A 13,846-nucleotide genomic window follows, 5' to 3' on the forward strand; every position below is an offset into this window, starting at 1 on the left:
CTGGTTCTTTTAACGTGCACCTAAATCTAAGAACACGGGCCTCAAGCATTTTCGCTTCATTTGAACAAACTGCAGAAATTTCCATCATCCAGTGCAAAAAAAAAAAAGTATTTGATTGGCTCTGCCACCACATGAGCCGAAGTTCAGTGTTTGAAATGCCGCAAAGAGAAAGGTAAGGATTATTTCGTTTATAGTGGGGTTGAATCCTAGAATAATACGTTTTTGTATCTAGAATCTTGCGAGAGCCAGATTGTTGTTTTCGTTAGAGCAGACTTATCTGTATCGTTATAACAAATATTAGATATAACGAACTAATTTATGGCCCGGGTGATACTTTCTTATAACGAGGCTTGACTGTATTCTAAGGGCAAAGCGCACTCACCTCTTGCACAAACATTTTTTGTGGATTGTGTATGCAGCTGACAATGACATTGACAATCTGGCCGGCAGTGAGATCAGTGGGTGAATAATACTGACGACGAATGGCCGCTTGAGGTTTCTCTGGAAAAAACATGAACGCATTCCTTGTTAAGATCGCATAATGATGACTATGCAATGCATGCATACACTTATTCAAGATGTGTTGATGGCATAGGCGTCCGCAGGGTTCCCTATCAGGGGGGGGCGAAGGTTCATCGCACCCCCCCCCCACTAAGCCAGTGTACGAAGCAGATTTTGCCCCCCCCCCCCTTAGGTGACTAGGGGGGTCAATGCATGGGGCATTTTGCCCTCCCCCCCCCTTAGGAGACTAGGGGAGTCAATGCATGGGGCAGATTTTGCGCTCCCCCCTCTTAGGTGACTAGGGGGGGGGGGGCAATGCATGGGGCAGATTTTGCCCCCCCCCCCCCCCCCCACCCCATGCACGCCTATGGTTGACGGGACACTACCACACATTTTCAAGAACTGTGCGGAATGTGTTTGGTATTAAGAGGCACTTAAAAAGACCCTTTCCTGGCTATTAGCTATTGAACGTGCTTGTCTAATAGAATTGCTGGAAATTAAGAAATGTCGCTGCCATGCTTTACCCTTTCTCTATATTGCTCTCACTGCACTCAAAGCAGTGCACCGCAACTACATGGAATAATTACCTCCCGGTAATATACTGAGCTTTTGTACTGGCATGAGCAAGAGAGTGCAATGTCACAGTGTCTTGCACTGCCCATGTTTGAGGACACATAATGAGAGCAGTGGAGCTATCAGAAGCCACCAAACGGCATATTTAAAAATCTTTCATTCTGCTGGAAGCACAGCTTTGAATCGATTCATCTTTGCTCTTGTTTCCACATCAAAGTGCCACACAGTGTTGCCTGAAAGCTGCTAATATATTTCCCGAGTTCCGAATCTCTTTTTCGATTGTGCTGCTTATTCTGAGTTTCCGATGGAACTGACACATGAGTGATACTCTGCACCGTATTAGCAATGGCGGCTAGACATACCGCGCTCACGGAACGAAGCGCATCACGTTACAGCTAAATAAAGGACATACTTTCGTTTACACAGTCTTCTATTCACGTCACATTGGCAGGCTGATGACCAGTACACTTACATCAATGCCAACATCACCTTTTGTAGCCAAATTCATACCGAGATTACATGTCTCTGATGCTGTTGTTCATTCTGTGAGCACTGTACGTGCACACTTCGCCTTAGGTACCACGTGTGAACTTTCAGATCTGTTATGGCTACATGCACCTTTTTGGTTCACAAGAACAGATCACATTTTTGACCTTGCTGGCAGATGCTAGCTTGCACAATCTTCATACAAAAAAGTTACTTTGTTTACAGGCAGGCCCCCCACATAGAGAGAATACTACCAAACATGCACTGATTTTCCTCTGGCCTGGAGAACTGCTTTCCGATGGACACAAATCGAAGAGTCTGCTTGTCAACGCACTCTCACAGCACATCCAACTTTCGCTACGGCCATGCGTGCTATTATTGAAGCTGTGCTCATTTCCCAGATGTTTTAAACACTGAAAATACTGGACAAATATGTGTGTAACAAAATTGTTAGACATCCACATACAGTAAAAGCTCGTTAATTCGACTCTCGTTAATTCGGAAAATCGGTTAATTCGGACACGTCATCTGGTCCCTGTAAATATATGCATCACTCTATGAGACTGGGCGCTCGTTATTTCGGACAGATTTGACCGCAAATCGGATAATTCGGCGACTTTCGGGCCGCTGGCGAGGCTCGAAAACGAAAAAAGAACCATTCGGAACAAAAGTGAAGCTCAAACGCAGCATCGTCATGGACATCAATTATCAGCTTGGCTTGACTTGAGACTGGTTGAACGCCCTTTCAAGGCCTTTTCTTCGCGCGTGATAGCATGTGGGGCGTGTGGGTTTGGCGCGGTGTCATTTTTGTTGCTTTGTTCCCGTTGGTGTGCTGCATCGTTGAACGCCGTTTTATCGAGGAACAATTCAGTACGGCTCCTTTAGCTTGATCGTTGTTGGTGCTTTTGTGCCGACTTCTCGTGTGAACGCACTCTCCGCCAGTGGCAACGCCGGCGAAGCGGCCCAAGTACGAGGCCAAGGACTTCACCACCAAAGTAGAAATTTTGCGTGCCCTGAAAAATGGGCTCTCCTGGCAAGAAGTAGCTCCTGTGCCATGATGTCGGCAAACAATACGACGTGAGTCTCCTGAGCGCAGTTAGCATTCTTCGCGTATGTGTGGCAGAGCACGCCTGTGCACGCCATTGCCAACTGTTTCAGGCACAGTGGCTTTGTTCTACCCGACTCCAGCGATCCTGCAGTGGCCGAAGTGTGCCGATGACGACGGTGCCGATGACGGGCAGGATTTAGGAAGTGTTATGCCTGATGAGTGACACTCGGTGATTATGTCGGCATTGATGGCGTTGCCACTGCCCGCTCTCTGACTGATGAGCAAATCATCAACGAAGTGATGCATGGCGACGAATCCGAGAACGAAGAGCCTGAAGAGCAGCAGCCACACTATGAGCCACACAGGCCCCCTCGTACTGTGCAGGAAGCCGCGGAGGCCCTCGTCGTCCTTAAAGAATTTTGTTTTGGCACTGCAGACAGCATGCCAGCTGCTGAGCACCTTGAAGGGCTCAGAAAAATTGTGTCCGCGTGAACTTCTGCTCGAAAACAGAGACGCATCCGCGATTACCATGTAAAGTAAGGGTATGCTGAAAAAACTCTTGCATTTATTGTGTTTATTTCGACCATTCGATAATTCGGACATTTTTGCCGGTCCCTAGAAATCCGAATTAACGAGCTTTTACTGTAGTGAAAAATTATGCATACTCCAAACAAAATTATTTCCAGCAAGAAAAAAAAAAATATATATATATATATATATATATATATATATATATATATATAATCGCTGATTTTTTTATTGACATACGTAAATCCGAAGATTTTAACACTGACACCTTGCATGCAGTTTGTAACCTGGAAACATCCGGTGCGCTGCATTATAGCAAGAAAAGGCACGCAATGTAGGCGACGATCATTGTCTTGGAATACAAATATGCCTCAAAGTGTGTAGCTGTATGTAAAGGGCAGTGCTGCCAAAAATGTTGAAGCTCATTAGCATAAGGTAAAGTAGAAAGCCACTTATAGAGTAACGAGTGTCACCTGGAATGCTGCCCCTGGACAGGTGGTAGGATGCAGCATCCAAAAACACTAGTGCATCCGTGATGGAGGTCCGGACTTCACCACAGCCACCTTCACTGTCATCCAGCAGGTCCACAAGGAGGGTGTCGGCCTGCCGTTCCACCTCCTGCAAAGAAACGTCGCCAACGTCCACAAGCCGATCAATAACAAAGTTGCAACATTTAAATGTACCAAAGTACCTCGCTAACCACAAGAGAGACTGCAGTGGAGGGACCAGGACTAATTGTGACTAGATAAAATTTGTTAAACCTGTAAAGTATAAGCAGAGTTAAAGGTTATTATCACAGCGGGGTGTTAACGAGAGTGCTGGAAGCTACGAGAGGAGGGGGAAAGGCAACAGGCCCTGTCAAAAGCCACACTTGGTATTGGTGTGCATTTAAGAAGCGTGAAAAGCTCGGCCAGTTCGTTCATGTTTAGATGCATTACAGCCTTTGGAATTTTTATCTTTTCTTTTTTAAAGACATGCTGGCCACTACTTTTTCTTAGGCTTATAGACAGAAAAGTGAACAGCTGCAATATAGGGATACTTACCCTGAGAATCAACTTTCTGTTCAGCGTGAGCTTCCCAAAGAGAGCATTGTTTTCCTTTTTCCAGCGTCCATCCTGAAAGGGGAAAGAAAGTAGACAAAACAACTTAACGGGTACCAAACAACTCTCCTGCTACCTAGAGTTGGGCGTGACTTTTTTATTGCCCATGAGAATGTGTGGTTGTTATGAAGTGGGGTGATCACGCCAACATTAGAACATTAGAAAAAAAAAAAAGAAGTCAGGTGACTAACTCAACTCCTGCGCCAAAAGGAAGCTACACAGGGAAGGAGAAGACAAGGATGAGGAGTGCCGCTTGTCTGGTTGACACTTGGGTTTATTAAACCATGATAGAAGAAATCTTGCATTTTTCAGATATTGTCTCGAATGTGACTCGTGAAAGCTAGCCTAGAAAGTATTGCCATAATGCAAATTTTCTTCAACGCACAAGCAGCTGAAAAGTGGATTAAAAGGTACAGCATGAGCTTCAGATCTGGGGCTTGGATCTGGGACATGGCACTCAAGTTCTTTTTTTTTAAATTTCTTGATCGATTTTGATAAAACTTGGTGAGTTTATGTATATTTGTGTGCCGATTTCAAGTATGCAATTATTTTTCTAGAATAATGAGTAGTTTTTAAAATGCAAGATATTTCGTGTGCCTTTTTGAGAGCACGGTTTTTTTCTAAACTGAGGGAGTCACTGAGTAAATCAGCATATCACAATAATCTGTGCTCAGAACTGTGCTCAGAAGTTACGGTATGCAGAACATTTGTGAGTGAAATCCCAGCTTGAAATTGACTCGCTCACAAATGTTCAACATACCATAACTTTTCTTTTAATGGGTTTAGAACATCCATTTTTGTTGCACTGCACACACTTCTGATTCCAGATTATTGCGATAAGCTGATTTATTTTGTAACTCTCTCAGTTTAGAAAGTATCTTCCTCTCCAAAAGGCACAAGAAATATTTTGTATTTTAAAAACTACACATTATACTAGAAAAATAAATCGCATATTTGTAATCAGCACCCAAATATGCATAAACTCACCAAGTTTCATCAAAATCAATTAAGAAATAAAAACATTTTTGTAAGAGCAGTGTCCCCCCCTTAAACACACACAAATTCTTAGACCTGTTTTCCTTACCGTTCTTGTTATGTGGGAGCATGAAGTTTACGAGAATGGTGGTGCTACAAGAATACCTTACACCTAGCTCTTGACTCAATAGTGTAATCAAAGCCTACTCACAGCTCTAGGCACCACGTTGTAGAGAGAGCACCTGATTGCCAAATGACCCAGCCTCTCAAAGCGAGGGGACATGCGCCGTAACCTGGAATGAAGATGGGTGTTATGGTAATTATGTCCATTATAATAAAATACCGCAAACAACAACGGAAGTGACAAAACAATACAGCATAGACCGCTTATAACGTAAGTCGCCGGAGTCGCGAATATTCGCACTATAGGCGGTACTGCACTATAACCAAAATAACATTTTTGAAAGGTTGTACGTGTGCAAAACATGACCAACGGGTAGGCGCGCGATTCCGACTATCGAGGCATGCGACTGGGACGTAAGTTTGCGTCTGCTTACATTTGGAAATGTTGAACGGTTAGCGTCCGCGGACCTGCGTTGCCGACATAACGAACGCGAAAAAAATGCGCCGTCGCGGGAAGTCGCCGTGGTAACACACTGCGCGTATGCGATGTTGAAAACGGTGGCGACCACAAACCACCACTCGAGTGTTTCACACGCACGCCCGCGTTTTCGTTAAAGATGTAAGTCACCCCTTCTAAATGCAACAACTGCAAAATGTTTCATTGATTCGGCACTTCTGTAGTCCGCGGCCGCCAACATGGCAGCTAGCGCTTGTTAGGCCTAGCGTGCGCGTTGCAACTTGGCATGCCGCCGCGAGAAGCTTGCCCTGGGCAACACGGAGATTGGGCGTAGAAGAGATCGCACTCGCGAGCTAAACCGAGAGCATCATGCATGAAACGCAGTTGCGGTTCACGGTCCGCGGTCGGGAGAACGGCCGCGGCAACTACCCTGAAAAAGTCTCTCAAGCTTGCAAGTCCGCCTGTTGGTGGCAAAGGCGAAAGCTCAGTCGTGTCTCAAAGCATTATTACTTGCGGGGGAATCGAGGTTGCACACGCGATAGCTGCGCTCTACGACGAAGCAACTATTTTTCCGACGGAGACAAACAGCGGTAACGCGCTCTTGATGCAGACGTGGGCGCCCGTTCGTAGCGGCCGGAGCGCGCATGTCAAGTGGCCAAAGGGGGCAAAGGCTTTTCTGTCGGTCACGCAACCACTCCCCCTCCTCACACCACGCACCCGCGCCGGGCTGCTGCCCCCCACCGCCATCTCTTTTTTTTTTCTCCCCCCAATCCTTGTTCCTTCATTCCGCATCCCCTCCTCCTTTGTAACGCCGTCGCCGCTCTGTCCCCCGCTGGCGCATCTCCGCTGAGAAGCACGCTCGCTCCCTCGCATCTCTGAGAACGTTCCGGCAGCCGCATTATAACCGGTCTTTCATCTCGGGGGACTGCACAATAAGCGGTATGCGTATACATGGAGTTCTATGGGAGGGTAAACGGGAGTCAGAAAAAACCGCATTATAGCCGGTACTGCACTGTAAGCGGTTACGTTATAAGTGGTCTGAGCTTAGTGCCAATACCACCGTGTGTTACAGATGAACATTTGGCCTCCCTGCCTTTCTGCATATAGCACATCACTTATGAAAAAAATATTTTCTTCGTATCCAACACTCCTCATAAGCATGCACTCTAAGAAAAATCGAGTATTTGGGGAGTATTTCTGCTACACAACAATAATCGTTATCCACCTCGCGTACTTTCCTTGCGTTATCACCGCGGTCCCGGCACTTGCCTGTCACGAACAGCACGCGTGTTATCAGCGTGACATAGCATTCTTGATAGGAAAGTGACCAGAGCCGGGTTTTCAAGAAAGGAAACACAAGCAAGCCAAATGACTATTATTGTTGTGTAGCAGAAATACTCCCCAAATACTCGCTTTTTTCTTAGAGTGTATATAGTTTTATCGGGATATTTTTAGTTATTGAACAGTTACAACAACCTCTCGAATATCCCATGCATAAGTGTAGCACACATACATCGAATTCCCATTCACTTTTATATTCCATATATATATCCAAGGCTGCACCGTGGAGCCCTCCAGCGAGTTCACTTTTTTCATTTTTGCCAACTGGCCAGAAATCACTTTTGTCACCGGTGGCCTTCATGCCAACAAAACGGCACTGTTTCGGCAGATGATTTCGAACGGAGCATTAAGATTTGCGCTTCACAATTATAAATTCCCTTCCATGAGCTTCACTGCAATGCAGCCTTGTAGTGCAATGAAGGTTTCTAACAATGGAGAACTAACTGCAGTCCTGTGAGATTATTGCCTGCGGATGTTCGTTATTAGAAAAACAACAGCCATCCTATAGAAGCGTGGACATCTGGGCAAGTTGGTACGGTTTCATTTTGATTAATCCGGTAGCGCAAAACCAACAGACACGAAGAAAGAACACACAAGGACAAGCACTTGTTCGTTGTGTGTTCTTTGTGTCTGTTAGTGCTGCGCTACCAAATTAATCAAAACAAAGCCATCCTATTTCAGGAATGCAAAGAATGACTCCCCAGTTCGATACGTGCATTTGCCCAAAAAGGCACGCATTAAGAAATTACCAGCAATTATGATACTCCCTAATGCGAATTGTGAGTGCAGCCGTATGTGCGTTTTCATTGGGCGATATAATGAGGCAAAGAATTTCAGAGACATGCATGTATGTACAGTTAGAGTACTTTTTCTTGTTTGATTCTTTATACTTTGGCTTTTTTTGTTGTAATTTCTTGATTTTTCTGATTTCCCGATTCGGTTTACCTTTAACTTTTGTTAGTCTTTTTTCTTTGTTATTTTATAAAGTTTAATTTTCTGTTTCGACAGCGAAGGCTCAAGAGTAATTCAGCCTGTTTTGGCAAAAGAACAAGAGCATCACGTGGCTCAAGCATGTGAGCCAGGAGATTTTCGGTGTGCTCTTTAGCTCGATTATGGCAATGAAAGATGGTCGACATTCAACCCATGAACAGGGGCCCGAGAGCAGCATTTAAAAAGGAAAACTAACTAGTAAGCCTTTATGACATCGACACAGCCTTGAAAAAAAAAAAGGTTGGCCAATTCCCACTTAGGTTCTGAAGAGATTGCCCAGGACATACAAAATTTCCACACAAGCTTCAGATGTTTTGTTTTGCATTTCGAATTATCCACATATTAACCTAAGTCACGATCCTCTTTGAACTTCGTATAAAAAAGGAAGACTCGAGTTTTAGTTCGGTATGTGTGGGAATTTATTACAACCATGTTACGACGTTGAGGTAATGCCACTCTTTTCTGAATGTTAACTTTGCCTGGCACACTCATGGAGCAATTCTGGTCTCCGAATGTAGGTTTTACTGCAATGATACAGTGGGGACATATGTCATTGCTGCAGCATTGCGATAACTGCAATGGTGTCACATGGCACTACCATTCCACTGCAGTAGAACCAACAATTTTTAGTGATGTTGCTATAAATCACCCAAACTTAAAATTTACTCAAGGTGAAGTAGGCAAGCGATGGTGGCAAATGTGTGACCAAACTGAATACAGCATAGACCGCTTATAACGTAAGTCGCCGGAGTCGCGAATATCCGCACTATAAACGGTACCGCACTATAACCAAAACGTTTTTTAAAGGTTGCACGTGTGCAAAACATGACCAACGGGTAGGCGCGCGATTCCGACTATCGAGGCATGCGACTGGGACGTAAGTTTGCGTCTGCTTCCATTTGGAAATGTTGAACGGTTAGCGTCCGCGGACCTGCGGTACCGACATAACGAACGCGGAAAAAATGCGCCGTCACGGGAAGTCGCCGCAGTAGCACACTGCCCGTGCGCCATGTCGAAAACGGTGGCGACCACAAACCACCACTCGAGTGTTTCACACGCACGCACGCGTTTTCGTTAAAGATGTAAGTCACCCCTTCTAAATGCAACAACTGCAAAATGTTTCACTGACTCGGCACCAAACCGCAACTTCTGTAGTCCGCGGCCGCCGACATGGCAGCTAGCGCTCGTTAGGCCTAGCGTGCGCGTTGCAACTGGCATGCCGCCGCGAGAAGCTTGCCCTAGGCAACACGGAGATCGGGCGTAGAAGAGATCGCACTCGCGAGCTAAACCGAGGGCATCACGTGTGAAACGCAGTTTCGGTTCGCGGTCAGGAGAACAGCCGCGGCAACTATCCTGAAAAAGTCAAGCTTGTAAGTCCGCCTGTTGGTGGAAAAGGCGAAAGCTCAATCGCGTCTCAAAGCATTGTTACTTGCGGGGGAATCGAGGTTGCACGCGCATCTGCGCTCTACGACGAAGCAACTATTTTCCCGACGGAGACAAACAGCGGTAACGCGCCCTTGATGCGGACGCGGGCGCCCGTACATAGCGGAGCGCGCATGTCAAGCGGCCGAAGAAAGGGGGGCAAAGGCTTCTCCGTCGGCCGCGCAGCCGCTCCCCCTCCACACTCCACGCACCCGCGCCAGGCTGCTGCCTCCCACCGCCGTCCCTTTTTTTTTCTCCCCCCGCTCCTTGTTCGTTCGTTCCGCGTCCCCTCCTCCTTCGTAACGTGGTCGCCGCTCCCTCCCTCGCCGGCGCATCTCCGCTGAGAAGCACGCTCGCTCCCTCGCATCTCTGAGAATGTTCCGCCAGCCGCATTATAACCGGTCTTTCATCTCGGGGAACTGCACAATAAGCGGTATGCGTATACATGGAGTTCTATGGGAGGGTAAACGGGAGTCAGAAAAAGACGCCAGGCCTGCGCTGAAACCGCAGCACAGTCACAGCGAAAGCTGGAAGAGCGGCGTTTCTAGAGCCCGTTAAGCTCTCTTGGGGCTACAATACAAGTACACTAGAAAGGTACCCACTACGCCACAAATCAAAATTTTTGTGAAGTTGGGAAGCACCCACTAAGCCACTATTCGTCATTCTATGGAGAAGCGAGGCACCAGCTACACGTCTGTAAGGCACTTTGTTATCGTGCACTTTGTTGACGTGACGACTGATGATGATGAAGAATTATGGCTCAGCCCTTTGTAATGGGTTGGAATCTTTAAACGGCCCACCAGTTATGTAATTTGCATTGGGTGACGCCCGGTCGCTATCACCCTCTCCCGTCATGCTGTATACGTTGACGTGGAAGAGAGACGGGGGGGAGGGGGGGGGGGGCGAAGAACTTTATTGAGACCCCGAGGTAATGGATCATGCGCTTATGGGCTTCCTTGGCAACCAATACAAGTGCACTTGCGAGGAACCCACTACGCTATAAATCATTGTAATCTTACTGAGACCCCGAGGAAGTGGATCATGCGCTTATGGGCTTCCTTGGCAACCAATACAAGTGCACTTGCGAGGAACCCACTACGCTATAAAAAATTGTAATTTTTTAGAAGTAGGGCAGCAGGCACTGTGTCATTTTTCGTCATTTTACAGAGAGCGTTGGTACCTGCTAAACGCATGTAAGGGATTATGCGCACTTTTTTGATTCTGCGCCTGATGACGATGAAGAATTATGGCAGAGCATTTTTGTAATGGGTTGGAAGCATTCAACAACCTGATGATGATAATATGTGGTGTTTAATGGCACAAGGGCCAATTGATGGCCAAAGAGCGCCAGTTCATGAGACAAAGGATGTGAGCAATGGTTGCGGTAAGTAGCTGTAAAGGGGCCTTAAAATTCCTCGCGCTGAAGGCGGGTAAAACATATATATATTAAAATCATGACAGTGACGTGAAATATGTGTAGTGGAATGAATGGCAAGTGGTCGCAAGAATAAGACTATGAAGATATGACATCAGCACGAATGCCTCGTCAATGCCCTTGAGTCCAAGGGCCGCGAGGCAAGTGCTGTCTTTAGCGTATTCACCGCAGCAGCGACCTCTGTTTAGAGGCCGTGCTACGGATCACCTTGATATATGACATGAAAACTCCGTACGTCGTTTAAAAAAGCAGACAGTGACTGATATGTAAAAAGCGGGTCCCTACCGATGAACATTGAAGGGTGAAATGGAAATTGCTGCCGGTAGGGTAATAAAAAGTGCTTTTTTCTGATAGCATCGAGTTCCTTGCACTGAATGAGGACGTGAAGGACAGTGAGTGGCTGACCACATCTATCACATAAAGGTGGCTCGCCACCGGACAGAAGGTGTGTGTGTGTACTGTATGTGTGGCCGATCCTAAGTCTGCAGAGTGTAACTTCTGTGTGGCGTGATTTTGATACTGGAGGCCAGTTACCGAGATGCGGTTTGACAACGTGTAGCTTATTTCGTGTATGCATATCCCATGTGGTCTGCCAAAAGGCTCTGAGCTTTCTTTTCAGGAAGTGTTTTAGGTCTAGTGGAGGAATAGCTAAGGATGTGTTATGACTGTTTTCGTGGGCGGATGCTGCTAGCTGGTCCGCCAACACGTTGCCTTGAATCTCGCGATGCCCTGGCACCCAGCACACTACGACATGTTGTTCGAGTGCGTATATCGTGCTTAAAAGAGAATACAGCGAGACAAAGACGGGGTTTTTGTGTCTTTTCAGAGTTTTTAAGGCTTTTACCACGCTTAGAGAATCTGTGTAAATCACTGCCTTTTGTAGTTTTAATTGTTGAATGTGTTTAACGGCCGCAAGTATCGCGTAAGCTTCTGCCGTGAAGATACTTGATTCAGGGTGTAGAATACCGGAATCCGTAAAGGATGGCCCGACGGCTGCGTAAGACACAGAAGTATTGGACTTGGAGGCGTCTGTAAAGAATTCTGCACAAGTGTATTTGTGTTGTAGTTCAAGGAAGTATGTACGGATATGTGCAATAGGCGCGTGTTTCGTTACTTCCATGAAAGAAAGGTCGCAGTCTATAAGCTGCCACCGCCACGGCGGTAGTTGTGAAGCGGGAGCCAATAGACAGTGTTCGAAAAGTGGCACACCCGTTTCCTCAGCCAAGCCCCTCACACGAAGTGAGTAGGGCTGTCGCACCGAAGGACGGTGGTCGAAAAGGGCAGAACTAGATAGCATTCAACAACCTACTCGTTGCGCAATTCGCAATTGTTTGACGCCTGGTTACAGAATTCGCGTTGTGCGACGCTTGGTGCTTATTTTAATCTTCTACCACGCTATATTGCATATGCTAATGTGGTTCCTTCCCGACATGAAGCCTGTATAGGACCTTTTTGCAAAGCAGTTTCAAGCACCGGCATGGCTCAGAGGTTGAATACTGGGCTCCCACGCAAAGGGCCCAGGTTCGAACCTCGTTCCATCCTGGAATTTTTTTCTTATTTAGTTTTTTTTCTTATTTCGAGCGATACTGGTTACGGACACCGGCGGCGGCGGCGGCGGACAACTATGGCGCCAAAAACGGCCGGAGAAATGATCTCATAACAGCTTTCGCTGTAAAAACCGCATTATAGCCGGTACAGTCAATCCTCGTTAACACGTACCCGCTTTAAACGTACTAACGGTTAAAACGTAGTTGCGACGAATCCCCGACCGAGTCCCATAGAGCCCAATGCATTCGCTGACCGCTTAAGCCGTAGTGGTTCACCCTATGCCTACCGGTTAGTGCGTACTCTGCGTACCGCGATAACTTTTTGTGCCATAATATTTTACTGCGCCGCTCAACTTCCCGATGCCAGAATGTGCCGCCAAAGGTCTTCCGCCCTTTTTAAGAAGTGCGCAGATCAGTCGATCCCCGATTCCGACTTCCGCGCGATTGCGGCGACGCCTTTGCGGGTAAGCATCGGGAAAGAACGAAGGCGAGGTGGCGGCCACCGACGAATGCGCCGACATGACTTATCGCCGACAACCTTATCACAATAAGTATCTTCAGCTATCTGCTCGGGCACGCGTGCGGCGCAGCGCTACTTTTTAAGCCTACTGCACGCTTTTATTAGGCGACAACCTGAACGCGCTGGGCCGCCGATCGCTGCCGCTTCATTGTGCGCGGCCGTCTTCAAGGCTGAAGTTGAATTAATGGCACAAATGCTCGGGCAGGGACGAAGAACTTCAGCCATGTACCAACTAGCCCGACAGCAAACGCTACTAAGCCGTCATCAGGCGCGCACCGCTTTGTAGAAGCGAAAGCAGATCGCTGTTGCGTAGTTAGCGTTGCGGGTCGCGGGCGCCGAGAAACCTCGCTGCATTGACGCTATCACACTAAACGCACGTGCACGATACAGCAAGCGTAGCGCAGTTGTAACCATACTGCACGCTTTTATTAGGCGACCACCCAAAGCGCCTCCGTCCGCTGCCAGAACCGATAGAGCATCGCGGAGTGCGCATCGCTTGCATGAAGCTCGTCATCGCTGCGTTAACCGAACAAGCTACTCGCCGCATCTGTGCACGATCTGGAGCGAAGTGGTTACGAACAACATTCCCACGATAAATGCGCGCGTGCGGCACAGCAAGCGGCCTGGTAGTGACGGCGTGAGCCGAGTAGGCGACGCGCTGCACGCAACTAGCCGGGAGACGATCGGCGCCACGCGGCCGTACCGCGTTTCACTGGAACTGCGTCAGTTTTCGTTTAGTAGCAGATCGCGGTTGGACGCACGCACATATACCGCGGAAAGCAGACACTGTCCGTTCTGTC

At 47.3% G+C, this 13,846-nt stretch overlaps 1 protein-coding gene across 1 annotated transcript in view; it reads right to left on the reverse strand.

Annotated features, from left to right (window-relative positions):
• LOC119397473 (uncharacterized) overlaps window positions 1-13,846 on the reverse strand; it is a 69,109-nt gene that overhangs the window by 30,220 nt on the left and 25,043 nt on the right. The window contains exons 19-22 of the mRNA XM_049416578.1: window positions 5,423-5,504; window positions 4,180-4,251; window positions 3,610-3,754; window positions 383-501 (exon numbers count right to left, since the gene is read on the reverse strand). Of these exons, the coding sequence (XP_049272535.1) occupies window positions 383-501; window positions 3,610-3,754; window positions 4,180-4,251; window positions 5,423-5,504 (418 nt within the window). The remainder of the gene's footprint in view (window positions 1-382; window positions 502-3,609; window positions 3,755-4,179; window positions 4,252-5,422; window positions 5,505-13,846) is intronic.

This window comes from Rhipicephalus sanguineus, chromosome 6 (genome assembly GCF_013339695.2).
Source record: "Rhipicephalus sanguineus isolate Rsan-2018 chromosome 6, BIME_Rsan_1.4, whole genome shotgun sequence".
Taxonomy (NCBI): Eukaryota; Metazoa; Arthropoda; class Arachnida; order Ixodida; family Ixodidae; genus Rhipicephalus; species Rhipicephalus sanguineus.